This window comes from Pithys albifrons, chromosome 6, assembly GCF_047495875.1.
Source record: "Pithys albifrons albifrons isolate INPA30051 chromosome 6, PitAlb_v1, whole genome shotgun sequence".
Lineage (NCBI taxonomy): Eukaryota > Metazoa > Chordata > Aves > Passeriformes > Thamnophilidae > Pithys > Pithys albifrons.
Window position 1 is genome coordinate 16,182,424 of NC_092463.1, and position 27,976 is coordinate 16,210,399.

Sequence of the window (27,976 nt, forward strand, 5' to 3'; positions counted from 1 at the left end):
CAACCTGTTTAAAAGACATGTAGATGGTCACTTAGGAACATGGTTTAGTGGTGAACAAAGTGGTGCTGAGCTAGTGGTTGGACTTGATGATCTTAGATGTCTTTTCCAACCTAAACGATTCTATGTTCCTATAACGAAATGTGATCGGGTGGCAGTTTAATGAATTACAACACCCATTCTGTCATAGACTATGATATCCAGCAGACATAAGTACCAGACACATTCTGCAGAAGAAACCTTCCACATTAAAATCTCTCTGTGACCACTGAGAAAGAATATGCCTCATTGACCCCTGCATCAGGTGTCAGAGCTGTTGGATAAACATTCCCACATCCAGTTTGCAGCAGAGGAAGAAGGATGTCACTTTAAAGAGGAGACTGCCACAATCAGGAAGACACCGTGGGATAATTCAGCAACAAAAAGTAGGGTACACCCTGCTGAAATTCTGGGAGGTCCCTTGAGTCCTACTTACAATAAAAATATCAGTCCAGGATTCACTGCTGTTTGGCTGAGTTCTTGTCATGCTTTAGTTATGGTGAGATGGTCACGGCAAGCAACAGGAGCTTTGGGTGCAGATCTAATTAGACTAGAGCACAGTCAAAGAGCTCCAAACCTAAAACCAGGGTTGTCTTGAGCAAAGCTGAAAACATTGTTAAATTATGTGAGATGCAGCACCTTGCCATGCTGAAAGCCTGGTGTTGCCTGGTATGCTTTTTCTCCACTGTCACATCACTAGGAACCTGTGATATAAAACCCAGAGAGAAATTAGATTTCTGGGGTTTAATAATATTTGGAAAGGGAGCAAGAAATTTTTAATGAGAGGGATGTGATATATTCTGTGATTATGGTAATATAAAGTCATGAAATGCTTTTCACTGGTTTCATCTAGGCACATGCATTGCCAGGGTCTACGTAATTCTAAAATATTTCCAGTACAATTAGTTACAAATTAGAGGTTTCTCCATTTCTGAAAGATGCTCTTATTTGGGCATTTTTGATTCATGCAGTTGTAATCTTTGCCCATAAAACAGTCAAATGTTTAAAAAAAACCCCAATCAACAACAGATGTTACAGTATATATTAGTATTCAGTTACTAAAGTGTTAAACTTTCTTAATACTTGTTTCTTTTGTATCAAAAATATGAAAAAATCAGAGCTGATCTTCCGTTAATTAAGATTTTATCTAAGCCATTTCCTTAAGGTTCTTTTGTAACTATTATGTCTTCAAGCAGAAGACACACAGAAATAGTTGTCTAGTTGCAAGCTAACAGAGAAGATGCCCTTGAAAGTGGCCTGAAACTATTTTTTTTCAGTGTTCAGGGAAAAATACTGAGAGTATTAATACCAAGATGCCTGACACATTCTGAACTTGTTTTACCTTTGGTTTTAGTTAAAACAAAAGTATGCATTGCAACATTTAAACATTTGTTCTGCTGCCCCCGTCTTGCATCATGGCACAGTTTGTTGTATCCATGAGGATTCTCCTGATTAGACTGAGCATGCCACCAGCACAGCCTGTCTGGGTGTGAACATCCATGCAATGCTGTGAGCACTGGCAAGGGCTCCTGACCTGAGTAGCTAACATATGGCACATGGGATGTCCTGGCAGCCATGGAGGGAGGCACCAATCCCTGGATGAAGTGTACAGCTTCTGGAGGAGGAGAGGAGGAATGGTGCAGCTTCTGGGAACAATATGGAGCTCCAGTACCCGCTTTGGCCCTCAGTACAGTCACTGAACAAGTTAAGGTGCAGCAGCAAAACAACTGAGGCTGGAGGTAGGTAGTCAACCCCCCTGTATCATTTATTATTAAATGCCATGAAAAATGTTATACCCATGAAAGAGGCATTACTGCACTGTCTAGAGTTTCTGATCAGCCTCTAGTGCTGTTGGGGAGGGGGCAGGACAGGGCAGATGTGATGCATGGAGACCCAGCTCTGCCTCCCTTAACAACTTACAAAAGAAAATCCTACAGGTTTAAATTTCTCCCTTGTAGTATAAATGACAAGGCTTTAAGAAGCTGATTTTATCATGAGTTCTGGCTAGATACATAAAATCTTTTTTACGGTGGTTGGTTTCCTTAATCTGTGGGCTCCCATAAAAAAAAAAAAAAACAAAGAGTCAAATGGTATTTATATAGATCTGCCTGAAAGTATTTTATATGATATATCACTGTGGCTGAAAAAGAAAGGAAGTTTCTTTGTAAATAGCATCTGGCTGTTTTCCTTTCCTGTGCATTGATATAAATTTCATGAATTCAATTTTGTGCAGCACAAAAAGAACTTGGAGCCAGAACATGAATAAATTTCCCTTTACGTTCAGCATCACTTCCCCCTGCACATGCAAACAGAAATGCTTTCAGTATTTAAGTTTCATTTAACACGGGCACAGTCGGAAGCAGAAAAGAAAATATAAAGAAAAGCGGCAGTACAGCAGACATATCCCAGTGAACGAGCCTGTGAGCCAGAGACAGCCTCCTCTATTTTGATTTGTAATTTGAGGATAATTCAATTAGACATTTCAAGCAATTTAAACATTCATGCATTGTCCAGCACCAAAGCATGAACTGTTCAGCAGCAAACAAGACCTGACAGCCTTAGCAGGCCGAGTGAAAATCCCAGTGTTTAAAAGGAAAAGCCCTCGTCTAATTGATGCCTACCGGAAAATTAAAAAAAAAAAAAAAAAAAAGGGCGGGGATGTGCGAAGGGTACTAGGAGGGTGAAAGAAGTACAAAGGGCAGAGTGAAGGGTATATCCTGGCTTTGGGCTTCACACCTCATTTGCAGCCATTTGCTTAACAGAATATTTCAAAGACTGTGTGTTCCTTTTAAGGAGGGATTAAGACACAAGTGCACCTGATCAGCCATCTGCTCACCTCTCCAGCGGTAGCTGAAAGGCAGGCATCCATTCAGAGCAAAATGGGAGATTTTTATAAGCAGCTGCTTGTGAAAGCCACGTCCTTGCTGCCCGCACTCAGCCGCACTGAGGTATCTGAAGGCATTGCCCCATCCCAAGGTCCTGGCACTGTACCCAGGCAGCAGGAGAAGGTCATATCTGCACCCATGGCCACTCAGAGGTGTCAGGAAGAAACTGGAGAGCAGAAGAGCTTACTTTATGCACAGCAAAGCCTTGCACGGCCCCTTGCCCAGCATCACAAGCCTGGCACCCACTGTCCTGCTCTCCCCGGCTGCCCTGGCCACCAGCAACCAAATCCCTGCAGGGTAACCCTGGGATGCACAGGGCTCTGTGCCCACAAATGGATGCAGTGGCTGCTTCGGTGATAGCTTCGTAATGTTAAAACAATGGGCGTAATAATAATGCAAGAATTACAGGAAGAATTTCAAATAAGGATGTTTCAGAGCCTTGTTTGCTTTAAACATATTGCCCCTTGTTATCCTCTGGATCCGAGGAAGAAATGCTATTTGCCTTGTCCCTAGCAAGTTGCCCTGGAAGCACAAGGTCACCCTAACCTATGGACTGGCTGGCTGGCAGACAGGATTGCTTTGATAGACACAGACTGGGGTTGTTCAAGGTCATTCCTTTGGTAACAACTTTTAGAAGCAGGTGATGAAAGCATTATGAATCATCAAGTAAAACTTTTCTGGCAGGCTATGTGCCTCTGGTGTCCCTTCAATGGCCTCTCAGAAAACCTCTGGAGCAGAAAACTCACCTGTAAAATTTTCTAGGAATGTATCACACCTACTTTATGCAGGACCAAGATTGGATGGTAAAACTCCAGAAAGGACATACAGTACACGTGGGTGCCAGATACACTGGTAATTTTCCTTGGGCCATTCTGTTTGAATACCCAGTGTTTAGTGTGCTTGCAGTCTATCCAAGTGTGAAGTTTGTGCTGAAATTTTCCATGTTGACTGACTGCTGCAAGCTGACCTTTGCATTTGTCCCGAAGCTGCAGAAGAACAGTTCTGTTTCTTCCAAGAATGACATTTGGGGGAAAAATATTAAACCTTACAGTAACTTCTGACAGTTTTATTGAGAATCTCTAATTCCTTGGCTCTCTGGAGATGGGATTACAAACCTCTGGAAACTCACGGTTTCCCTTCTTTATAAGCCATTTATACCAGACATGTAAGTCCACTTAAAAGCCTCTCTGTAGTGAGGTTGCTCCGTCTCTAATATTCCTACTAAAATTAAGGCACTGAAGTTTAATCAGTTCTTGTCCAAGAATTAATCAATTCAATACATGTGAATAAAGTCAAGGATAGAGCTAAATGAAAGTGATTCACCTCATTTGTTTTTAAAGCTATAGTTTTGAAGAATCAAAACTATTTGTAAACTTAGTTCAAAATGAGTGAGGTCTTGCTGAAAATATTTGCAATAGCTAGGATGTTCTCATCTTTGGATATCCTGGTAGAAACAGACCTTAGCAGAATAGAAAGACCACTTACCATAAAAAAAAAGCAGAACCTTCCCACTCATGGTATTATTTCACCTTGACACAGATGTCGTTGGTCATACATGCAGGTAGAGACCCTCAGCATGAGAAATTCCTTGGATGAATGATCATGTAAATCTGTTCCATGTTTCAGTTTCCTGATACCTTGGGCACTACACAGACCAAAATACAATTTACAGCTATCCACACCTGCCTCCTGCATGTACATACATTCACACACAGACACACACACACACACACAGAGATGTACATGTCTAGAAGTAAGCAGCAACTACCTGGAATTTTCCATGGCACTGCAGCATAAACTGTTCCAGGGCAACTTTGGAAGGCCAGATTATCTTCCTGCCCCAGTCACTGAGGCAGAATTGTTATAATCTGATTCTACTTGGGAAAATGATGGGGGAAGGAGGAGGGATGGGAAAGGGAGTGAGAATTATCTCTGGGTTTATCCTTTTCCCCAACTTTTTTAATGTACTGAAGGTGCACATTTGAAGTTACTGAAGCTTTATGGGGATGGAGGAATGGACTGAAATGAAGGAATTACAGATTCAGCTTCTGCATTGTTTGGGCTGTTTTTTCCTCATGCCTCATCACCTGAAATATGAATGCGGGTCTCCATATTGGGGTTTTGGCTGCATTTGAGTGACTCTTGTGTTTCAGATCATGATCTTTCTGAGCCATAGCTGTATTCAATAAGGTTGTCTAGAAGAAAACAAATTTCATATTTACAAGCAGTTCCTTAGATGAGGCTGTGTGGTGTCCACGAGGTCATATGCTTCCTTTAATGGCCCTACTAAAAGCAGTTGAATTACACCTTAGTAATAGGCATGGGGAAAAGCACCACAAGTTTATTTTAGTAATTGTAATGTTGTGTAGGAATAGTGTTGATAAGATACCAGATGGAGCCAAGTACTTTTAGAATTAAAATTTATCATTTCACAGGCAAAAAAATGTCTTCTCCAAAGTGCTATTTACTGTACAAACAAGAAACTGATCCATCATAAATTTGAGGGATGCTCTAAATACATTTCATTTAAAAGACTTTTGACTTATCAAGATGAATCTTGGCTGGTGTGTAAATGTGGTGAGAGATATTCTCTGTCCAGCACCACATGATCTGAATTGGCTCCACTTCTGGTGTCAGTACCTTGAGGAATATCAGTAATATTGCAATTTCATTTTTCACAGGGAGAAGAGGTTTATTCTCAACATCTGTGATATATGAAGCCACTGAATACCTGAGGCAGGATTCCTCTCATCTAATTTTAACCAAACTAATAATGTAGTGTTTGATACATCTAAATTCTCGAGAATCTTGTTTTCAGTGGAGAAAGATGACATCTCCAGAGGGCATTCTATCTTACCCTGAAATAAATACCTATGCCTGAGGGGCTGAACAGCCCCAGTGTGTTTGGTTGCACAGGGAGAACTGATGTAACACAGGACATGGCTCACAGGGTCTGAACATACTGACACTGAGAGGGCAGATGCTGCTGTTTGCAGGCAGTTCAACAGGGTGGGCAGCATTCAGTCCATTCATGTCAGACATCCATTGTAGTGGAAAATTACGCAAAATCAGTAACAATAGTCAGACTATGAACAGTCCATCCAAAACTGGACATATTCATACAAACTTGTATAGAAAATGCAACTTATTCTGAAAAACACAGTCAATTAATTAATACAAAGTGAGACTTCACAAAATTTGATGGACGACACCGTGTGTGTATGTGTTTGTATGTGTGCATATGGGTGCAATTCATTTCAGCCTGCATAGATGAATGTTACTCTAAAAATTCTTGGGCAGACAATACCTTCAAAGTCACATGCACAATCTGGTCAGGCACCCACTGAAAGGGGCAACTGAAGAGTCTGCCGTGCCTCCTGCACACTCCCAGCTAGCAGCAGCACACACAGCACAGGTTTTCACAGCAGCTGTGGGGTCATGGCTGCTCAGAGGCTCAGCTACTTTCTCCAGAAAATGAAACCCAAACAGGGATCTCAGGGGGTTCTGGACACCACATGGGAGAGGACCTCAGGGTCCCAACCCAGGTTTCAGGCAAGGCCAGCTCTCCAGCGTTGAAGTGAACATAGAAATGCAGGTTGCAAACGTCTTAAAGCATGAAGCCCCTCTCCCTACAATTAATTTTCTTTTTTAGGTTAAGAAAAACTGCAGCAGCCATAGGACACCCCCTTCAAATCTGTTTGTCCTCCTATTTTGAGCAGCGTGTTGTAACAGGGAAAAGAACTCAGATGCACGAGCGAGGAAGACCAAGCCCTTTGAACTGACTTGCCTCAGGGTGAGGGGCTGCATTATCTGTCCAAGTTGACAGGTCACACACTGTCGGCAAAAATGGCCGGAGGTGCCCGAAAAGCCAATTCTTCTGATGGCTGCAGTCTGTCACCGCCACCTGAATTCAGCACGTGTTGCACAGACGTGCCCTTTCTCTAAGGGAACCAAGCAGCTGAAAACAACATGACACTCCATCAGCTTAGGAAAGCTTAAAAACAATCAGCCCTGAGTTTGGGGTTGGGTTTTCAGGGAATTTCTGCCTTGATTTACATTTAATCATCAGAGATAAGAAATTTAAAAAAAAAAAAAAAAGAGAATCTAAAATACACTAGCTACCAACCCATCTTTCCCAAACAAGTCCAGTTACGCTAAGAAAATATGCCTTTATTCTAGGAATGTTCCTGTTGATGTTATTTAAAGTATGAACTTTTTGGGTTTTTTTAAATAGCTCTTTCACAATTGTTTTTCAAACCTGGTAGCTGTTCTCTGGGTTACACAAACAATTTGTCTCTACAGGATGAGAGCTGCTTCAGGACAGTTTCTCTCTGTCAGATTATGCATCAGTCTCTAGAGTGTGTCTGGAAAACAATCATAATGTCAAATCATGATTTGACCTGTATTAATTTTCAGCTGTAATTGAATTAAGACAATGGTCTTTAAATAATGTGTATGAATGAGACAGATCACCAGCAGGGGCTGCAAACCCTTGATGTTAGATTAGAGAAGGGGATCCCAACTATCAAAGGTGCCCAGTGCATGATCCTGACTGCTCATGATTAAAGATCTGCTGAAACTGCCAGACCTGAAGAACTGAGGAGGGGAAATGGAGTTGTGCATTTGTTTTTTATAGGGTGGTACACTAAGTGTATGAATATCCATAGCTGGACTTCTCTGGACTAGGCTGGTGTAGGATCTTGGCTGCACCTGGGTTCATGTTCAGGCTTTCCAGATCAAAGAGAGTGCTGTTTTATGCAGAGTTCTGGGGCTTGAAGTAGGTAAGATGATGTTTGTTGAAACCAAAGTATAAAAGATTTGTCTGGTATTTCCTTTTGCATAAAGGAACACACGTTAAAATTACACTGAAGATGAAAACAGTTACTCCATATTTGGTTTGGTACATTTTATTCCATACTGTCCAAGCTCGCTCGGCCGTGGCAGATGAACCTCGGGATTTAAACGGTGGGGCCAGTTCTGCGCACGCTGAGCCTCACCTAAAATCCACTCCGCAGGCTGGAAGGGCACACCCAGGTGGGGAGAGCCCTTCCCAAATCTTCGTTCACGAAGCTGAGACACACACACACACACTAATGTGCCAGGAGACAGACTAAGGTGATGCACAAGTGACGAGATTCTTATTTGCAAGAATGGGGGGAAAGACCCTTCAATAACAAAGACAGAATTCATTCCCTTAGCATATGATAGTGATAACTAAACTAATAAACATTAGACATGACATTTGGATACTGAAGAATAACCTACATTCCACATTTGTTGTGATGATTCATAGCAACGAACTTGACCCAAAAAATCCTACATAAGTGCTCAATGTTATTAATAATAATCATTATTCAGAGAATTCTCAGATGGATTAATTCAACTTCCTTTCTGTGACAGCTCTGGTCTGTTTTTATTCTGCATATTCATTTTATTCCCTTCTAATTAAATGTGATTTCCTCAGTGGATGACTATTTTTTTTACTCGAATATTTGACACAACAGAGCTGAGCAACGAGGATCTGATCCCACTCACCACCTTACTGCTGTGGCTCGGTCTCACAGCCCCATGTGCTGTGTGGAGGCATCCTCAGAGAAAGTCATAGTGCTGGAAAAGCACTGGAGGCAAAAGTTGTCACATTTTGATGAAGCCCCTGGTGCAGATTATATCCTCTTCTCTGGATTGATGTCGAATGGTAAGAACAAGGCCAGCCTGTGCATACTTGATACAACTTTTAGGGAATCAATCTTACTGGTAAGCTAAATTAAACAGGCCACTAGCTCCTTGAAAACAGAGTCTAAAACTACCCTGGTAAAGGAAGGTGTTTATTTTTCCTGGTTCTTCATCTCTGTGATTTAAAATAACAAAAAGACAGGGTTTTTGCTAAGAGCCACATTTTCAGGCCAAATTAAAAACCTCTCTTAGCTGTGATAAATATAAGTTCACTCCAAGGGAGCCCACCTGCATCCACAAACCAGCAGTGTCTCAGGGGGCACCACCAGCTGTATGGAGACTGAATGTAGAGAATTTGAGATTGTGGTAGGAAGAAGCTTGTCCACATGGCCTCTGGTAGATTGAGGGTGCCTGTACGAGGCTGTAGAGAGGTACTGTCCTGCACTTACCTGGTGGCACAAGAGCCTGTGGAAGATGTCATGCTCTGATGAACTGCAGGTGTCCAGATGCTCATCCGAGACACAGAACTGCACCTTATATAAGCATTTGTGTCTTTGCTCATTGCCTACCTGGATCTCATCTCACAGAGGACTGCATTTTGTTTGTTTGTTTGTTTGTTTTAGTGATAAATGTTTTCTGGATTTAGCTTGCACTTTAAAGCTTTGGACAAAGGAAGGGACTCAATTCCAAATGATCTGTGAAATCTGTGAAACATCAAAGCTTCAGTTTCTCCCTCGACCATGTGGGTGAAAGAGGTAATGGGGAAATGCTAAGTTTGCATTAGCCCTCATGGGTCACAGGGAGTATGACTGCTCTCTCTCTCTTAGCCAGCATCAGTGAATATTGTCTCACAGTTGAGCTAAGCTTATGCAACTAATTTGGAGACATCAATTCAGGGCCTACAAAGAGCATTTTCTGGAGTCAGAATTTTTTTCCAGTACCCTGGAGAACCAACAGTAATTATTTCCATATGCACCCACCACCTCCCTGAAGGCAAATGTGACTCCTCAGGCAGAGCCCCTTCAGCTTCCCAAAGGGGACATGTTGACTATGTTTACTGGCAGTGGGTGCTGTAGGAAAGGATAAACTAGGCATAAAGGTCAGTTGTCTGATTCCATTTCCCAGGCACTAAATTCAAATGATACAGGCAATGGAACTGATACCACACTTCAAAATTTTTCTCTCTTCTGTTTCCCCTTTACTCTTTTGTTCAATATTTTAATTATTTACTAGTTGATTCTGTTTTCATGAGTGGCTTTTTTTTCCCACTTTACATTTTTTATATAGTTACCCCAACTTCAGAGTAACATGAATTTCTGATAGGCACCCAGGAACAGAAATTGTGCACAGTCTTGCCACACTAATGATTGCACACTACAATCTGTCCCTCCCATAGAATTGTGCTACTTCATGCAAAATAGAGCAACTGCCATAAATCTGCTCCATTCATAGAAATGAGCTGAGATCTTCACCTTGTGAAAGGTCACCCCCCAGGGCAGCAAAGGATCTTCAGTTTTATTGAAAGCAAGGATGCCTTTTTCTCCCTTCACCAAACGGTCAGAAAAAACATGTGGTGGTGTTGTGAGCCAGTATCTGCCCTATTCCCTTTCCCCATCCATGTGCCTGTGATTGCTCCTGCATTGCCCTGTGCCCTCCACCTGCAGCCTGAGAATGGCTTCCAACATTCCAGAGCTTTTCATTACCTTATCTCTATTATTTAGCCAAATGCAGAACACTTCTCCAGACAGGTTCCAGGGTGCCGGTTTATCTGCATTGTTATAATAATGATCCTTTATCCATCATATCCATCTTCTCCTTAAAAATCAATCATTACCTGATTAATGTTCTTTAAATAAGGGGATCTCCACACTGCAGAACTAGGTGCACTGTCCCCCTCTTTTGATCTGCTCTGCCGTATTTCACTGCCTGTTTGTTGTTTTGTTCTTCTTATATCACCTGACTACCTGCTGTCTTAATAGTTGTTGTTTGATAACCAGAATGAAGAACACTCACAATGTTTAACAGGGCCTGTGTCACACATTCAAGAAGTTTTGCTTTAATGCATTTACCTTGATGGTCAGGAGCAAAGGGTGTCCTGAAGCTGTGCCATGGTCATACTAACTCAGAGACACCTTTGTCTCTGTACTGCCCATGGAATCTTGACATAGTCAGGATGTCCCAGGGTTAAGCATGGCTAAGCATGATACCATGTAATTACATGGAAAGAGAAAGCTCATAAGATTTATTTTATCCTGGGAATTATACAAAGCTGTCCTGCAGCAAACTGGTCAAGAAATACAGAGCTTTTTAGGTGTTATTTGACATGGATTTTTGAAGATCATTTATTTCTTTTAAATGACAGGTTATAGAAAACTCTCAAAGACAAAGTTGTATATTTTCCTTGTGCCCTGGCTTCCTATGATTTCATAGGAGGGCTTCTCAGAAACATATTTGTATAAATGCAGCCAAAAGTGCAAACAGCATTTCAAATGCCTTCTCCTAAGGGCTCTAGCTGTGCTATTTAGGACAAGGTGTGCTTTTACACTGTCTAGAGACTTCGGCAAGAAGAATAAAATAACAAATTCTTCCAAGAACATGTTTCACTTAAAACAGGTATGGATGCTAGGATAAACAAATCTAACAATAGTGAAATATTTATTAATGACAGTAATAATAACAACAACAAAAATAATAACATGGAACATGACTTTGTTTTGAATCAAAGATGGAAAAAAGGACTTAATAAGTGTCAGTCCCAATTTTCTGTTTTATTTATTAGAATGGAAGATTTGTTCATCATAGAAAAACAATTATTCTCACTTGGCTCCAAGTGTGAATCTCCATCCAATTACAGACTCTGCCTCATTGCAACTGGACATATCATGAGAGAGGTCCAGTTTTGCTGAGCGTGCACATGGCAAGTGATATTTTGTCTCAAAACAATTCAAGAGAGAGCAAAATCCAGGAGAAAATGAGAAATTTTATTCCTGTTTTAAAATGGGAAAACTGTGAGACACAGAGACTTGCACAAAAAAAGCTCATAAAGAATAGTCCAAAGAGCCCACAGTTTTTGGGATGCCTATAACATCCAGTGAACTGGGGAGGACTCAGCAAGGGTCCCTGAAGCTGCTCCTGTGTTCAGAGTCTGACCATGGCCCCATACCCCCAGTCACCACCTTTAGTGACAGCTCCATTCTCAGCCACAAGGATCCTTATTCTGTCGCTGTCTGTTATGGAAATTACTGCCTTCTATTGCTGCGGTTTTTTTTGCTCTGAATTTTTTTTCCTATTGGAAGAAATGCATTTATCTTTCAAAGGAGAAAGCAGTTCAAGGGCAGTGTGTCTTTTCCTAACTTTCCTAAAGTTAAAGAGGTCATATATGCTGGCATTTTCTTGTAACCACTTTAAGCATCTGCAGACTCTTTTGGTTTGCTTCCAAACCAGTTAGGACAGGAATGTTTCTATTTTTCTTCCTAGCTGGGGGAGAAAGTTCATAAAACAAAAAAGAACATGCCTCAGAGCAGCATTTCAATCAGAAAATTATCTACCCTGAAGAAGTGAAAACTGATTTTGCTATATTTATGAGTTTCATAGCAGGTCAAAATGTGAATATATCCAGCAAAATTGGCAAAGCCTCTTAAGCTTCCACTGTCCCAACAGGCACAAAACTAAAACGTCTTAGGGTTTAATGTCAGCAGGGTTTGGGGTTTTTGTTGTACTTGAAAACGCTCTGTAGGGTATTTGAGGCATTGAAACAACAGAGGGTCAGAAAAATCAAATTAAAAGTAACAGTGCCTAAATGTGGAATTAAAAAAAAAAGAACAAACAAAAACAAACAACAACAACAAAACACACAAGCAAAAAACCACCAGGAAAAGTGATGCTTGTACTCCAGAGAAAGCCAAATCTATTAAGTTAATTAGTTGAGCAGCTGATGTTCTGATCTGACATTGTTTCTTCATTTAGGATCTGTAATTCTTCATGCAAGAAGATTTCTCATTATTTCTTATCCAAACAAACCCCAGTGTAGGGATATTCTTCTGAGAACAGTTTGCTGATAAAATTTTCCTCCAACCTATTACAATCTGAAATTTTGAGCAGTGTGACCTTTGTAACCTATTGCATAAGTTCTATTTTCTGTTCTCTTGTAAACCAATGTCCCAGACTTTGTAAACAACATCTTTTATTCTTCTCTCAACAGTTAGTTTCAGTCCAAGATAAGTTTCCTGTTAAAATCTATTTAAAAAAACAAACAACAACAACAAAAACCCAAACCAAACAAAACAACGCAAAGAAACCCAACAAACCAAAACAGGGAGACAAATACTTTTATGTAAATGCCCATTCTGTCATGTACTCACTCCTCTTAAGACATGGACATAACAAACAGAGCCAGATCCCTGGCAGACATCCAACAGAGCAATCCAAAGGCAGGGCTTTCGAGTGCCTCTTCAGCTGCTGCCTGTTCACAGGGACTTGCATTTGCAAGCATCTGCTGGAACACCCCCACTAGAGTAGCTGTGTTCTGGGCACACAGGACTTCATCCATCTGAGCAATGCTCAGTGCTAAAACTTATCAGGAGTCACAAACGGATTGTTTTTCTGACTCCATCTGACTGGAATGTGCAGAGAGCCTCTGGGCTTTACAGCCTGGGGTAAGGGGCACTGACCAGGGGTGGAAGGGGGTCATAATCATTGGCCTGTCTGGTCAGCATTGTGGAAAATGGGGAGAGAGGAAAGAAAAATAAAAAACAAAAGAAACCCAAAGGTGGCTCTTTGGGTGGCTCTTTGACTGTGGCTCTTCCTGGGGGAGATCATTTGCCTGCTGACAATTACTCAAGTCAACAAAATCACTGTACTGCAATGAATACCATTCATTAAACAAATTTTTTCCTATTTCTATTTTACAGAGTAGATCTACAGAAGTCCCTGATTCAGTTTGCCTCATAAAAGCATAAAATGGTTGTTTCAGTACTTCAGTGACAAGTTCAGTTTGTGTATGCTGGAATTGATTGTAATATGAAAGTATGCACATTTTAAAATATGACTCTCTATGACGGCAAAGGAGATCAGATAATTTGAGGACAAACAAATTTAATTACGTAAATATTATTTCTTTTATTACATATGTTTTGTTCCTAAGCATTAATTTAGAGGGGATTTTAGCTTGGCTAATCCAATAAGAGCAATGACTAGGAATAAAACCATCAACAATTACTCCAAGTCCTCTGCTTTCTCTTGTAGAAAGCAGCCTGTCCCACGATTATCTTCTAGGCTTTCAAACACATCTTTTCCATCTCACCCACTGTTGGAACTTCCCAAATGAACCACCTCTGTGGACAGCAGTGTTCCAGCAAACAGTCATTCTCTCCTGTCACAGCATATCCTACAGCTGTGTTATCCAGTGAACCTAATCAACCTGCTGTGGAGAGCTGAATTAGTACTGATGTAAGACTGATTGAAGTTAGTGATTCCCTCCACTTACTCACAGTGTGAAAAATACCAAGACTTTGCATATATAAATACCAAGATATCACAAGGAAGTATGGAGCAATAACAACCTGAAATACTTGAGTTATTCTGTCAGTACTGGATGAACTACTGGAATGTTCTGTAAACCACTTGAATGGTGATTCCAAGTTTGTTTCAGATTGTCATCCTGGATATAGCTTTATATATGAATGAGTCATAACAATTACAACTTATTAGATTTCTTAGGGAAGATCTCAAAGCTCTAGCCCCAGCCACCTGCATTTCACAGGAAGTGTTGCATAAGCCTTTGCAGATCTAGCCAGAAGTCTGTATATCACTGTGGCCGCAGCTGGTGCTGAAAGAACACCCTCCAGTGACAAAGTGATCATCACAGACTCCCAATCTTGGACATGGTCCCCCAGGAATAGAATAGAATAGAATAGAATAGAATAGAATAGAATAGAATAGAATAGAATAGAATAGAATAGAATAGCTCTGTTGAAGGGGTCTACTATGATCAACTACTACAACTGCTTGACCAATTCCTGGCTGATCACAAGTTAAACCCTAGGTTTGCCATGGCAAAAGGAAAAGTACTGTAAAAGTCAAAGAAGTCTGAATGGTCTTCAGAAAAATTCCAACACCACCACATGAGTCAGGGAAGGAAAGTCCAGTCTATCTGAATAAACAATTCTGCTCTCTCAGAAAGATGAGACTCCACCAAGAGACAGTTCAAAATCAGTCTTGCTTTTTCACCCTGCACTAATTCTCAGAGAATACTCCTCTTATGGTTCCTAGCCCCCATAGGCCAAAAGGTGAAACTCTGCTCCTGAGAGGGTTCCCTGAACCTTGAAATCAGTGGAGGACCATCCTCCAGTCATCCTATTTGCTCCAAGCAGTGCCTTATATCACAAGAGACTGTAATGAAGTCATTAGGCTTAATGGAGGAGAAAAGAGCTATTTAAAGTAGATTCTAGCACCAGAATTGAACTGAAGTGGAATTTTCCATTTTATAGATATGAAAGATTAGACTGCAACTGCACCTCACTGCTGCAGAATTAGCCATGGATCCAATTATGACTCTTCTCCCTCCAGCCCTGCAAAGCTCCTTTCTGAATTCAGTCTCAGCAATGAAGCAGTCAATGTTTATCTAAAATACTTACAGTGCTTCCCTCTCCCTTGTACTGCTCGTCAGTTTCTCCTTAGATTACAAGAAAATATATTGTTTTTCCAGCCTGGACACATTTTCCAGATGCCTAGAGAAGCCCTTCACACATACCAGGTGCTGCTTTTAATGAGTAAGGCTTTTCACTTTCATAACTATGGTGGCACTATCAGCACTGCTACTTGCTGCATGCTGTGGTTTAAGGGGAGGAAAAAACACCCACAACAGAAAAAACACTAAGAGTGTCAGCTCAGCTCACAGCCTCTCCCATTCCTGGGCTACCACAGAGCATGAGCCCTCTGAAGGTCACTTCTCTGCCAATTTTAAATATTGACCTTGATGTTCTGTCCCTTACAATATTCCTTAAAATCCATCATCTGCAAACTAAGTTTAAGTCAGCAAACCTAATTAGTAACAGAGACAATAAATAACAAGCTTAAGGGGAGGGAGGAGAGAACCTCTTGCAGGTGGCCAGCTCTTAGCTGAACGATTCTCTGTGCAATGGTCATGCTTCAAAAATTTAATTCTCTGTAATTTTATTTAGGATGGGGAAAACAAAACAAAATGAGCAAAGTGATATAGGATTTCATTTATATTCTGACAGGTACGTTTATCTAAAGTTTAACTATCATAGCTGCTGTTACTGTACCTTTCTTCCAAAGCATTTAATGGTGTGAAACAAGTAGCAATAAAAATAAAAAAAAAAAAAGAGAGAGACCTACTTGGCATTGCTATTTGCTATTTTTATACCATAAAAAGAAGTCTCCCTACTGTTGGGCTGATTATATTAATCTGAGATTCCTACAGTCCTTCAGACTTGATTGCTTTTTGATTCTTTCTTAGTAGAAGTGGTGATAAAGGAGTTGAAATAATAATTACTATTTAGAAGGCAAAGAGGAGGCCACTTCAGTTCTGTGGTGAGTGGCACATTTTGTTGCTTTAATTAAAAAGTTGTTCTGAGAAGCTTAACTGCTTCTGCAGTATTCAGAACACAAAAAGCATGGTATTTACAGAGACACTTTGGGGATCACTCTTGTAGTTTTTCTGAGCTATGTTCATGTTGCTTAAGCATAGTAAAGCAGAGCAGTCATTGAATTTGAAATATTCTTTTTATCTTGAAAATTATAACCCAACCGTCTCAATAATGAAAATGTATTTCCCTTAATGTAGTCCTTAAATTGATATCTGCGTCTATTAAGGCTCTTAAAGGGAGATTTTCAGTAACATAACACCCTCTGAAAACAAAAAAGACCTAAGTCTCCAGCAATAACTGAAGGTGTTTAGCCCAGAATTGCAATGTGCCTGCTCCCTTTGAAGTGAATGCCCAGAAACCTCTAAGGGTCAAGGTTTTTACTCCCTGAGAGTGGGCCAAAGTGAGCCTCACTCTACAGCCACAACCTACCATTCTCTTCTGGAGACAGCAATGGCTGTCAAATTCACTGGGGTATTATGCAATCCTCTGAGCTAGCCAGACTCCCTTAAGACTCAGTCTTCACTCTTAAAAATCCATACACTGGTACTTTCAGCTTTTCATTTGAAAGCAGCATTGAGAACTAATATTTTACCAAGCTTAAGTATAAGTGGACGAAGGAGGTCATATAAGACTTGGGTCCACTTCAGAGTCACGTGACAACTCAGGCAAGATGCTGGTGGCTTAGAGATATTAATCCAAATCACATCTATGGTTTTTATTTGATGATGCCAGGATCCTTCATGTTGCCTGTGATTGTAAGATCAGATGTTCCTTTTGCACTGGAATTATGACAAAGGGCCCTCTTAAGCTTTCACTCTAAGCTCAACCCAAACTACACAGATGTTTTTGAGGTGGTTGGTATGTTATCCTCTGCTCTAGGTACCAGCCAAAATTTCAAACAGTAAAATTAGCTGCAAGGAACATAAATGTCCCAACATCCTAGGTTCACTTTCTAATCTTTGCAACTATCCTTTACTAGAAAAGTGAGTTGCATTTTAAATGCCCTACTATCACTTACCTGCAAATTAGCCTCTGGGTAAAATTTAAGATCCAAGTTTCTCAGCTGGAAAAATTGGTCAGGGAAACCCTAGACTGGCACTGGTCTACCTGCACATCCCAAAGCATCTTAGTGTGGCCTCTCCTACTCGTATCTGGAACAGGGCTCCTCCTTGGGTCTTCAGGTCTCTACAGGACATGCTCTGTGCATTCATGGAAAGAGAAGGAAGACCAAGGACTCACCAAAACCCTTCTTGTTTTGCAGGATGGTGAGGGAGTAGCATTATGTGACACTCGGGGCTGGTCCATAAATGGTGGCCATAAGAGGGACCTGTTATTTCTCCTGCTCTCCTTTACACACCCTAAGTAGAACTGTAACTCTCACTATGAATCCCAGGAGAAATGTCACAGTACATAGGAAAAAACTCTCAAGCTGGGACCAAACAAGAGCTTTAAAATGGTGCTGTGGATTCCGAGCCATGTCACTCTGCACTGCTTCAAATTAAATTAAATTCCCTATATCTAATACTCTCATTTGAAGTGAAGCATCTTCAACAGCCCTAATGCTTGATCTCAGCCTCACAGCTGGGGAAAACTAGCAGCTGTTTTGTAATTCAAAAGGAACAGAACAATAGCCCATTGAGGCTACTTCTCCTGTCTGTGGATGCGTGAGTCAGATGAATAATTGGACAACGCAGATCAGTTAAGCCTAATTCAGTTAATAGAATTAATTTGCAAATTAGTACACATTAGGTGAATCAGCTGCAATTCATTTTGACAGAAATGTTAGAAAATATCAAAGTATCTACAATGAAACGTAGATAAATATTGCTGCTGAAAAGGTTCTGAATAAGGCAAGCTTTACATGGAACTTTTTATCTGTAAATGCTGGGGATGAACAAGTTTAAATTTCATATAATTAGCTGGAAGCATATTTTCTGCCTGGCTTGTACAACTTTTATCATCCTGACAACTCTTAATGGATCTTAAATAATTGTTAGAGATGGCCTAAGAAATTTATGACTGGAATCCAGGCAAAAATGTTGGGATTGATATAGGAAAGCTTGGAAACGTGTCTGGGCTGTTGTTATTCAATGATACAGCAGATGAACATCCAACATTTCAGCCAGATCTGTGTCTTCAGGGTAGTGATCACAGGGAGGAAAATGCCAATAGTATGACTGTATGTGTTATTGAAAGGCTTGACAAATGCTTTGGTCAGTACAGTTACTACAGTTGATTCTACACCGATGGCAAAACCTACTGTTGCAAAAGTGTAGCTGGAGGAAGATCAGATCACAGCTGCATCACTTTAGCAACTTTAATCTGGCACCTCCCTGGAATCCACCAGCACCTGAAACACATACTGCTGTTGTGCTTGGTTGCTTCACTATATCAATCCTTGCTCCTTCTGTGCCATGACTAGGGAGTTTGATCCGTAACAGGTATAAATTGTGCCTCTCTGTATATTTCACTACTTGTCTGGCAGTTTGTACTTGCTTTGGATATCACTACTAAACAGCATGTACACAGGATTTCCTCACAAGTACAAAATAGGCAACAGTTTTAATAAATAATTTATTTCTTTTAGTGATAATCTGTTTATATTCTGTTTTACTGACACTTTTCCTGCATGACAAGGATTCACAGGTGTAGCAAAGCTTTTGTAAAGAACTTCCCTGCAATCAATTTGACTTCCTATGAAAGTAGTGGAGCTGTCAGAAAAGCTAACCTGTTTAAAAAATCTATTACCCATAAAATTTTTATTCAGTGTGTACAATTTCACAGGCATGCTATCATACCATTTTGAAAGGATTTAAAGTAGTAGAACAGCCATAAGAGTTATCGCCCAGCTGTTGAATTATACATTGAGAAAACTGACCTAGCACTACATCATGTCTATCAAACTAAGAGCCTCCCAGCTCCCAGTCATGGCTTGTCAGGTTTGATGGGGAGCTGGTTAAATGCAGTGTCAGAGCAGGTTACCTGGGGCAGTGCACAGAAGGCTGCTCGCCAGTTGGCTGAAAGCCCTGTGGTATCTATCAAATCCAGCAAAATACTGGAAAATAATTCATGATGCAGACTTCCAGTGACTGAGTCATGGGTTCTGCTTTTCAATGTTAATGCTTCGTAACTATGAATAAGAAACCCTTCCCAGTCACCCTTCCCAAGCTCTGCCATCTCTTCACCACTTCCTGCTCCTTGCACATGTGACAAAACACAAAGCACATGTAGCAATAGCTGAAAGTCCCCAGGTCCCAGCGGCAGAACTGAGGCACCACACCAGCTCACCAAGCGTGTCGTGCCTCATGTGGCCTTCTGTTACTGACCAGAGGCATTTCCAGTGATGGCCACTGAATCCCTACCATCAAACTCCAGGAAGGCCAATGCCAAGGATGGATCCAGGTTCTTTTTCTGATCCCTCTGCAGCTGGAGAGCACCATGATACCTTCCCCTCCAGTTACAATTCTCACTGCTGTCCCCGATGCTCAGCGTCCAGCTGAAATTGTGTTCAGAAGGGAGAGGCAGAAGTGGATAGAGTAATTCAGCTATAAATCAAGTGACAAATGCAGAGCCCTTCCTTTTAAATTTGCATCAAGCCCAACAAACTGTAATGCTGTTGTCTCTGCCTGACTTCAGACAGACTGCTAAGATGAAGATGTACGTTGTTGACTGAATGGCTCTTGTGCAATCAAGATTCAGATCCTGTTGAAAAAATAGAGACTTCAGCCTCACTGAAAGAGTGAAAAAGAAAACTGCGGCTAGACCTCTCCCAGAGCTGCGTGCAACAGCACAGGATTCTTGGCTGCAGAGCTCTTTTCCAGGGCACGCTAGCAAAGACAAACAGCCCTGGGCTCTGGTAATCTTCATCCAGCTTGAAAGGAGGCTGTACAGGCCAGAGTGCAGAGAGATCTTCCGTTTCAGAACGTGCATCACTTCTAGAGCACATCAACTGCTGTCACAGCATGGAAAACAAAGACAGAAAACCAACTGTGTTTTTAGGGCCTTTGAGCTGCCATGGCTTTAATGACACGTTGCAGAAACTTTCCATGGGAGAAAAGGCATGTATATAGATAGTAACTGATGTGCTGCAAACGCCTTTGTTTGTGTGACCCTATGTGTAGCTCAGGCCATGGCTTCCTTGGCAGGCAGAGGGAAGCACCCTGAGATGCCCACGCAGACTTTAACCTTGCACTCAGGACACGGGTTACGTAACGCAGCAGCAGGATGTGCTGTGGCCGGTGTGGGGTTTTAACCATCGCTTCATCCAAAGTGCCCCTTGCTGTTGGAAATTTCACAGTTCAGCACACAGTAAATTGATTCTTTTACTAGGTCAGGCCTGGTAACAGGCGTTGATTTAAGCAGCTTTTTGTAACAGAAGACTAAATGCTGTTCCTAAACAGCAGCTGTCTGTGAGCAGAGGATGGATTCTGCTCCAAGTGACACACACCCAGACACACAGCCGTGCTAAGAGCATGGCAGGGCAGAAGGATTGGCCTCTGCTCTTTGGTGGCATTTTCAGGGAACACCAAATGTTATTTACTTCGTGATCTTCCTACAGAATGTAAAGAATTGCTCCTCTAGGCAATTTCAGAGACTGAATGTGAGTGACTCGCTTGAGTTGTGTATTGACCTCAGGCACTGTAAAGATATATTTTATAGTGCTTTAAAAAACTACTAATGCAGATTTCTGTACTTCTGAACATCCCTAGAGTGCACTTGAGATTTGCATGAAGTGTTAAAGCATACATATCTGGCCAAGACCCATGCTATGTTATTATTAGTTAGCACACCCCTAATCATTGGTCACACCATCTTCCAGGCTGTATTCTCTATGCTAAAGCAGCTTCTCAATTTATACTTATGGTCTGAATTTGCTTACACATAACAGCTCCATAAGAACTGTATTAATTAGTGACAGGTGCATACTATGTTCAAACATAGAAGTAGATTCTGTGGCCTGGTCTTATCTCTGAACCCAGAGCTGAAAACAGATCTCAGTTGCCACGAAGTCTAAAATTGTTTAGTTACAGAGCTGGATTCAGCAGGTCTGATTTTGGCTAGTGTTTAATAACTACCTACCACTGTATTTGCATTCATTTTGTGTTTTGCCAGTCTGAACACAAGATGTTTTGAAGCAGAGATTTTGCTAAGGACAGCACTTACACCATGTTGTCTACATGCATTATCTACTGAGTGAGATGCCTGATCACAGATTCTCCTTTCCAGAAGTTAAAGACAAACTTTTTCAGGCTCTGTTCTTCTCTGCAAATAATTTCATCTTTTAAGTTTCCACAATTCCCATTGCACTCCCCTGAGCTCACCCACCCGACACCTGAGAGCCTCATATTCCCTCCCTCTCCTTGCCCTTCAGTTGTCTTTTAGATTAACCAGGTCACAGCATATCAAAACACAAAAATACTTCTCTCCTCCATGTCCCACTTTCAGGGGCCCAGTAGCACTTTCATTTCACTATGGTGACCCCAGGCCTCACAACAGTGAACCTGGGCCCTACTTATGTGGTTACCCAGCACAGTTATCACCTGTGTGGCAGACACAACCATGAAGACACAGCCTAGGAACAGAAGCAGTCCCACTGAAAACACAGACCACAGCCTGTTTTTGCCTATAGGTCCACGTTCCAGCTGCCTACCGATTAGTTTGGTATGCACCCTGTGAGGGAGTGACAGGCTCTGTAAACACAGAGCTTGGGGTAATGTGACAGGAATGGATGACAAAATCAGCATTTTGCATGTGAGCAAGGAAATGGCTACAAGGAACCGTTGTGGAGAAAACCCCCAAACCCTCTCAGGAAATGAGCATGCTGGGGGCCTCTCTGAAGTATTTGTATGTTAATGCACAGTATGAGGAATAAACATGAGATAGAGATCTGTGAGTCCCAAGGGATAATGTTCTGGATGAGAATAACCTCCTCCAAGCTCAGGAGCATGCCTGTGGTGGTACAACCCTCTCCTCCTTCCTCCTCAGGCCCCACTCTGACCTCAGAGTGCTCATTAGGCCACCTCCATCTGAGTGGGACACCTTTCAGAGCTCAGGAACCCTCCAGTTGGCCACAACTGGAGGACCATTGCTGAATGCCACCTATGGAGCCTCTCTGGGCAGGCCATTCCAATGCCTGATTACTGTTTTCATTTTGCCAGTCATTAGAACCTGCGGAATAAAGTGGTTCAGTCACACCTCTGCAATTCCCTAAATTTAAACCATTGCCATAATTCAAGCCTAAGACTGGATTCAGCTGCACCAAGATAAGTGAGTTACTGTGTTTGTAGTCAATTGTATACAATCTTTTGTTAATTTTTTTTTAAAATTAGGCTATTGATTAAGTGCTGCTAAGATGAAGTGCTGTTAGAACCTTTAGGGCTAAACACAGTTGGTCAAGTCTCAGACTCAGTTTGCCAAGGGGTCCACTCTGAACCCTTCTGACTTGATAGGAGGGTGTCCCTCATTCCTTTTTATCCTTCCCCTTTTTTCCATCCCCAGCTTCACATAGATCATCTTAGGTTGACCTTAATTTTAGAATGATTGATTTTAGTCCACTTTCTCTGTGTGCTTTAGCCACCTAATAAGTAGGGGAGCTGAACTTGTCAACTTTCACTTTTATATAAAACCAACTTTTGCTGATACCTTTGCTAGGGATTTTTTGAGTGACCTAAAACACTCATTCACGACAATGCCAATGAGTTGAAAATCAGACAAAAACACCAGGAGATCCGTGTGGACAAACAAAGAGCTCCTGGCCAAACTGAAACACAAAAAGGAAGTATACAGAGGGTGGAAGCAAGGACTGGTATTCTGGAAGGAATACAGAGACACTGTCCAATCATCCAGTGATTAAATTAGGACAGCTAAAGCCCAGCAGTATTCAAAGCTAGCAAGGAATGTTAAAAAGAAGGGCTTCTCTAAGTACACAGTGCACAAAAGAAAGACTGGGGGAAATGTGGGCCTGTTGCTGATTCAGACGGGGCACCTGGTCATACAGGACAGGGTAAAGCTGAAGTAGTGAATGGACCTTTGCCATTTAAGCTTAGACTCTAGAGTGTGAATCTGAGAGGAAGGAAAACCAAATCAATTTCTCTCCACTGAAAACACAGAGAGGGGCATATTTCAAGCAAGCTAGCACATGCTTCACTGTCTTTTCTTTGTTTCATTGGTTAGTTTTACTTTTGGTTGTTGTTTTTGTAAAGCATAACGGTACTTTAATGGCATATCTGCAAACATTTTCCTTCTTTTTTTAGTAAATGCAGTGAGGAAAAATTGACCCTTCACAAAACCGGAGATGTACTTAGGTAGATTCTGAGAGTGCTAATAAGGACTAGGGACTTAATAGAATTCTAATATACAACTTAATGTTGGTTATTCTTCTAATCAGTGCAATACAGAATAAATGCAGAAAATACAATTCTGATAGCACAGATTTAAGTATTTATTACAAGAGGAGGTAAACCATGATGCTTTCAAGATTTTATGTGAAATTCACTGAGTTAATTGATTCTCCTTAGATTCCAGTGGGCTTTGTCTGAATTTCTCAACGATATTAAAATCCATCTGTTATTAAACATCATGTTTAATACAACAGTATGCAAATACTGGGATTTGTAAATATCATTATGCAAAACTTCAGGTCCAATCATGCTCCTCTTGAAGTCTGCAACATAAATTCTGTAGACATCAATAAGAATAGATCTGGGATATCCATTTTTAATTGCACTGTATACAAGTATTGACAGAAGAATATGATACGGTAGTCACAAAATTAAAGAGGCTTCTATGAAACCTACAAAGAACAGCAGTAGAGAATTAATGAAGTAAAAGCAGTATTTCAAAGAATATTAAATCAGACTTGGCAGTTTTGGAAAACATACTGAAAAAAGATAAATTAATTGGCACAGTTTAACAACCTAATTTCTAAGTGCACTTCATAACAACTCTCCTTACAAGCTGCAGTTTTCCCAGAAGATGATGACAAAAAGCCTCATTAGAACATCACTGTTTTATAGTGACAGATTTTATTGCATTGCCAGCTGTGAATCTAAAAAAAAAGAAAAAAAACCAACTCCCCCCTAAAAACTCCTATAAAGGTTCCTAAAAACCCAGTTTTCTTTTATTGTCAAAAAAATAGCAACATAGCATTTCCATGTTTGTGAATACCCACAATTCTATTTTTAAAAAAAATAGAAGTTAAAGAAAAGTGATTTTTGTCTTTAGCTTTAAAAATAATGTAAAGAAACATTTAAGAACAAGATATTTCAATGACGAGAGAGATATGTGCAATGTGATAGATTTGAGTACAGTCCTCCAAATACATGTTTATGAAAGCAGACTTAGAACCAGTTGATCCTGAGTAACTGTAATTATAAACTGGCAGGATCAGGCGCTTAGCTTCACCCATTTTAAGCATTTTCACAATCTGTCCTAGGCTAAAAAGTATAGACACAGTATATACTCAGTATATTGACTTATACAAAAGGTCTTTTACAGCGCTAACCCTGTTATTGCTAGGCTAAAAAATTAATTTTGGAACAAATGACATGAATCATAAAGGATAAAATTGAGATGCAGCTTCTGATGACTGAATTTCTACTTGAGCCATTTTAAATTGGGTACACTGTAGCCATTTGCGGAGCACAGATGAGCTATTGTTCATTTGTCCTGACCCCTGTAACATCCTTAGGCTGTGATGGTTGACATTGCTCTGGATGGCTTGCAGGCGTAGCTGTAGTCCAGCAGATAAATGCTGTTGAAATAATGGAAGACATTCAGTTTCCTTCCTTTAATACAGCACTGTGAAGGGTATTGGTTGTTGGTCAGGGAAAGTTCTTATACTTCCCCAGTGTCAAGTTTCTTTCTTCCACATCCTGCACTGTACAGTTGCCACAGAAGGCAACTGTTCTTACAGAAACAACTCCACACTGAGAAAAACTCCACAACTTTTATTCTCTTCACCAAAATTTTCTTGACTCACAAACCACACTGATCCACCTTGCTTTCTACAAAGAGGGCAAGAGCTGGCAGATTTTTACCCAAGGCCCACAACATCTGCTTTAGAGCCCAAATCTATTTTCTGAGTCAAGACTCCCAATCCTGATTTGTCAGGGGACTCCCAAGCCTAAGACATCAAGAAAACCACAGGTCAGGGAAAAACCAATCTCAGTAAATAGTGAGGAAAGGCCCTGATGCAGAACTGGGTTAAAGGAAAGTGTTTCAGAAGGGAAGAGGAGACCAGTACTGATTGAAGGGCCCGCACCTCAGTCAGTGATGCTCTGTATGCTCACACTTGAGATCTTTATCTGGATTTGCTACAATGATCTATTTTGTGAGAGTTTGGAGACCACATCTAGTGATCTTCCAGAATTCACAGGAATATAGAATCATAGAATCAGTTGGGTTAGAAGAGACCTCTGAGATCACCAAGTCCAACCCTTAATCCAACCCCACTTTGATTACTAGATCATGGCACTCAGTGCCACGTCCAGTCTCACCTTAAAAATCTCCAGGGTCGGACAATCCACCACCTCCCTGGGCAGGCTAAGGATAAACACTAAGAATAAAAGGATAAGGTACTAGAAACAACTTACCTTTAGGTTTGACTGTATCATTGGCAACCACATTGGTATGAGCTGTAAGAAAAGAGGTGTATTTTGTTATTATACAAGTGACTGTAAGCATGCTTCAGTTACTGTGAGACACAGGATATGTCTACCGCATTTAGCCATCTGAATTGACACAGTCTGAACCACAAATCTGAAAGTGTGGTTATTTTTAAATGATGCATGTGTTTTGGGGAAGGTAACTCTCAGAGGTAAAGAAGCCAGCTTCCCTTGTTTCTAGCTTTATGAATCACCAGCAATAATTACTAATATCCTATTTAAGGCAATGATGAGAGTACACAATAAAGGAAATCACTTATTTTCCTTGTGAGGGTGTTTCTGTATATGCAGGTGAGCAGCACTGGAATAAATACAGCAAACATTCTGTGTGGTGAGGCATACATCAAGAACTGAAAAAAACATGCAGCAGAAGTTCCTATAACAGGCTATATATTTAAATGGTAACAAGCACTTTATAAGCACTAGTCACATTAGTGCTTCACTGCAGAATGTAAGATATTCTCTAGGCCTGGGAGCACAGGTAAAAACTATCCAGAACAAGGGGAGGAAGTCTGCAAATCTGTCACCTGTTACTGGACTAGATTGGTAGGTATTTCAGGCTCCTGCTCTTTAGGGAACTTTAACTTCTGAGTAATTGTAACATGAGAAGCTAATGGAAAACAGAGAGGCATTTCTAGCAAAAGTATTCATGTTTTCCAATATTAATTTAACCACTGATGTTACTGTTCTAAAATGTTCCTCCAAATGGCATTAAAATTTGCAATTTGCCAATTATGCTTCCGTGAGCTGAAGTTAAACCTAATCACTATTGACAACATTAGATAAAGTACTGTTTCCCTTGTGCAAGGAATGATAATTGTTTCAATTTCAGTGCTACTTTGCTGGAGAATCATATGCAGCTCTGTCAGGACTCATTACTTAAGTCTATCACACGAAGAACCATAGTCAAACCTCAGCATTTACAGATAGATGAATACCAAAACAGCTGGAATGCAGCCAGATGCAGACGTGAGCTCTCTACATCCTTCTGTGAGCTCTCATACTAACAAAGTGCTTAGTAAGATCCAGTGACTGCTGATGTGTTTTTTGGTGAGGAGGGAACAGGTAAGTGTACTGAGAAGCCATGCTCCGTGCCCCAGTGCAATCAACAAAATGTCACTGAAAATTCCATCCAGCATTAATTAAGTTTCTATGGAGATAGCCAGTGGCGACAGGACTGGTGCCAGAAGTACATCAAGCAAGGAGGGAAGCGAGGTAGAAAACTTAGGATACCCCTCTGCATCTGAACCAATTCACCGGACAACTTTTACAGTCAGCTGAGAGAATCAAGCACTTTACATCCAGTTCATCTTGTCCCAAAGCAAGTATCTAAAATAGATCAAAATGAATCATGTCCAAAAATACCATTTATCTCCACTGACTATAAAGGGCACTCATGGAAATTTGCTTATATTGATACCTCTTACAGAGGAGTCTAAGGTTAGATACAGATCTTTGTCCTCCAGCATCACTTGTGTATTCCAGGGTCTGGACACATTCAGGGAAACAAAATATTCTGCTGAAGACATAAGGAAGCAAAACGTCTAGTACTACAGCTGCCAGTCAGGTAAGTGACATAAGAACTCATTTTTATGGAAGCACTTGAGTTTTGTTAAATAATCGTTAGCCCACCTTTTCCTCACCCAGGAAGAATACAGAAAGCTAGTCAGAAAGAAACAGACTGCTGTCAGACACTGTCAATTTTTTTGAGTTTGTTTTCAACAGAGTTATGTTGATTCCAGTGCAATTTTTGACAGAAGCTAGGCTATAGAACAGACTGGTCACTGTGCTATTCTGGCTCCCCACCTCTGGTACCTGCCCAGTTCTCTAGAAAGCTACCCAGCAGCTGCTGGAGCTGCCTAAACCCCTGGGGTCTCTGCAAAAGGCCCTGTGATTGGCTGCGCTATTCCTGTCTTTCCTGTAGGCTCCCAAGTTCCTCAGAGATACATTTGATGGTCAGGCAAAGATCTGATCAGGAAGGAGCTGGTCCCCATCATCAATGGCTATCCTGGGATGGCCAGTTTCCCAGTTCCTTTGACACAGAAAAACAAGGAAAATGTCAAACACTTTCATTTAAACCCTCTTAAAGCAGAACGCTTTCCCTCAG

At 41.0% G+C, this 27,976-nt stretch overlaps 1 protein-coding gene across 4 annotated transcripts in view; it reads right to left on the reverse strand.

Moving 5' to 3' along the window:
* Nucleotides 1-23,635: 23,635 nt before the first annotated feature.
* Nucleotides 23,636-27,976, reverse strand: part of UNC79 (unc-79 homolog, NALCN channel complex subunit) — a 105,642-nt gene continuing 101,301 nt past the window's right edge. For all 4 annotated transcript variants that reach the window (XM_071557624.1, XM_071557626.1, XM_071557623.1 and 1 more), the window contains 2 exons: nt 25,798-25,839; nt 23,636-24,956 (listed from right to left, as the gene is read on the reverse strand). In XM_071557624.1, the coding sequence (XP_071413725.1) occupies nt 24,756-24,956; nt 25,798-25,839 (243 nt within the window). In that variant the 3' untranslated portion in view covers nt 23,636-24,755. The remainder of the gene's footprint in view (nt 24,957-25,797; nt 25,840-27,976) is intronic.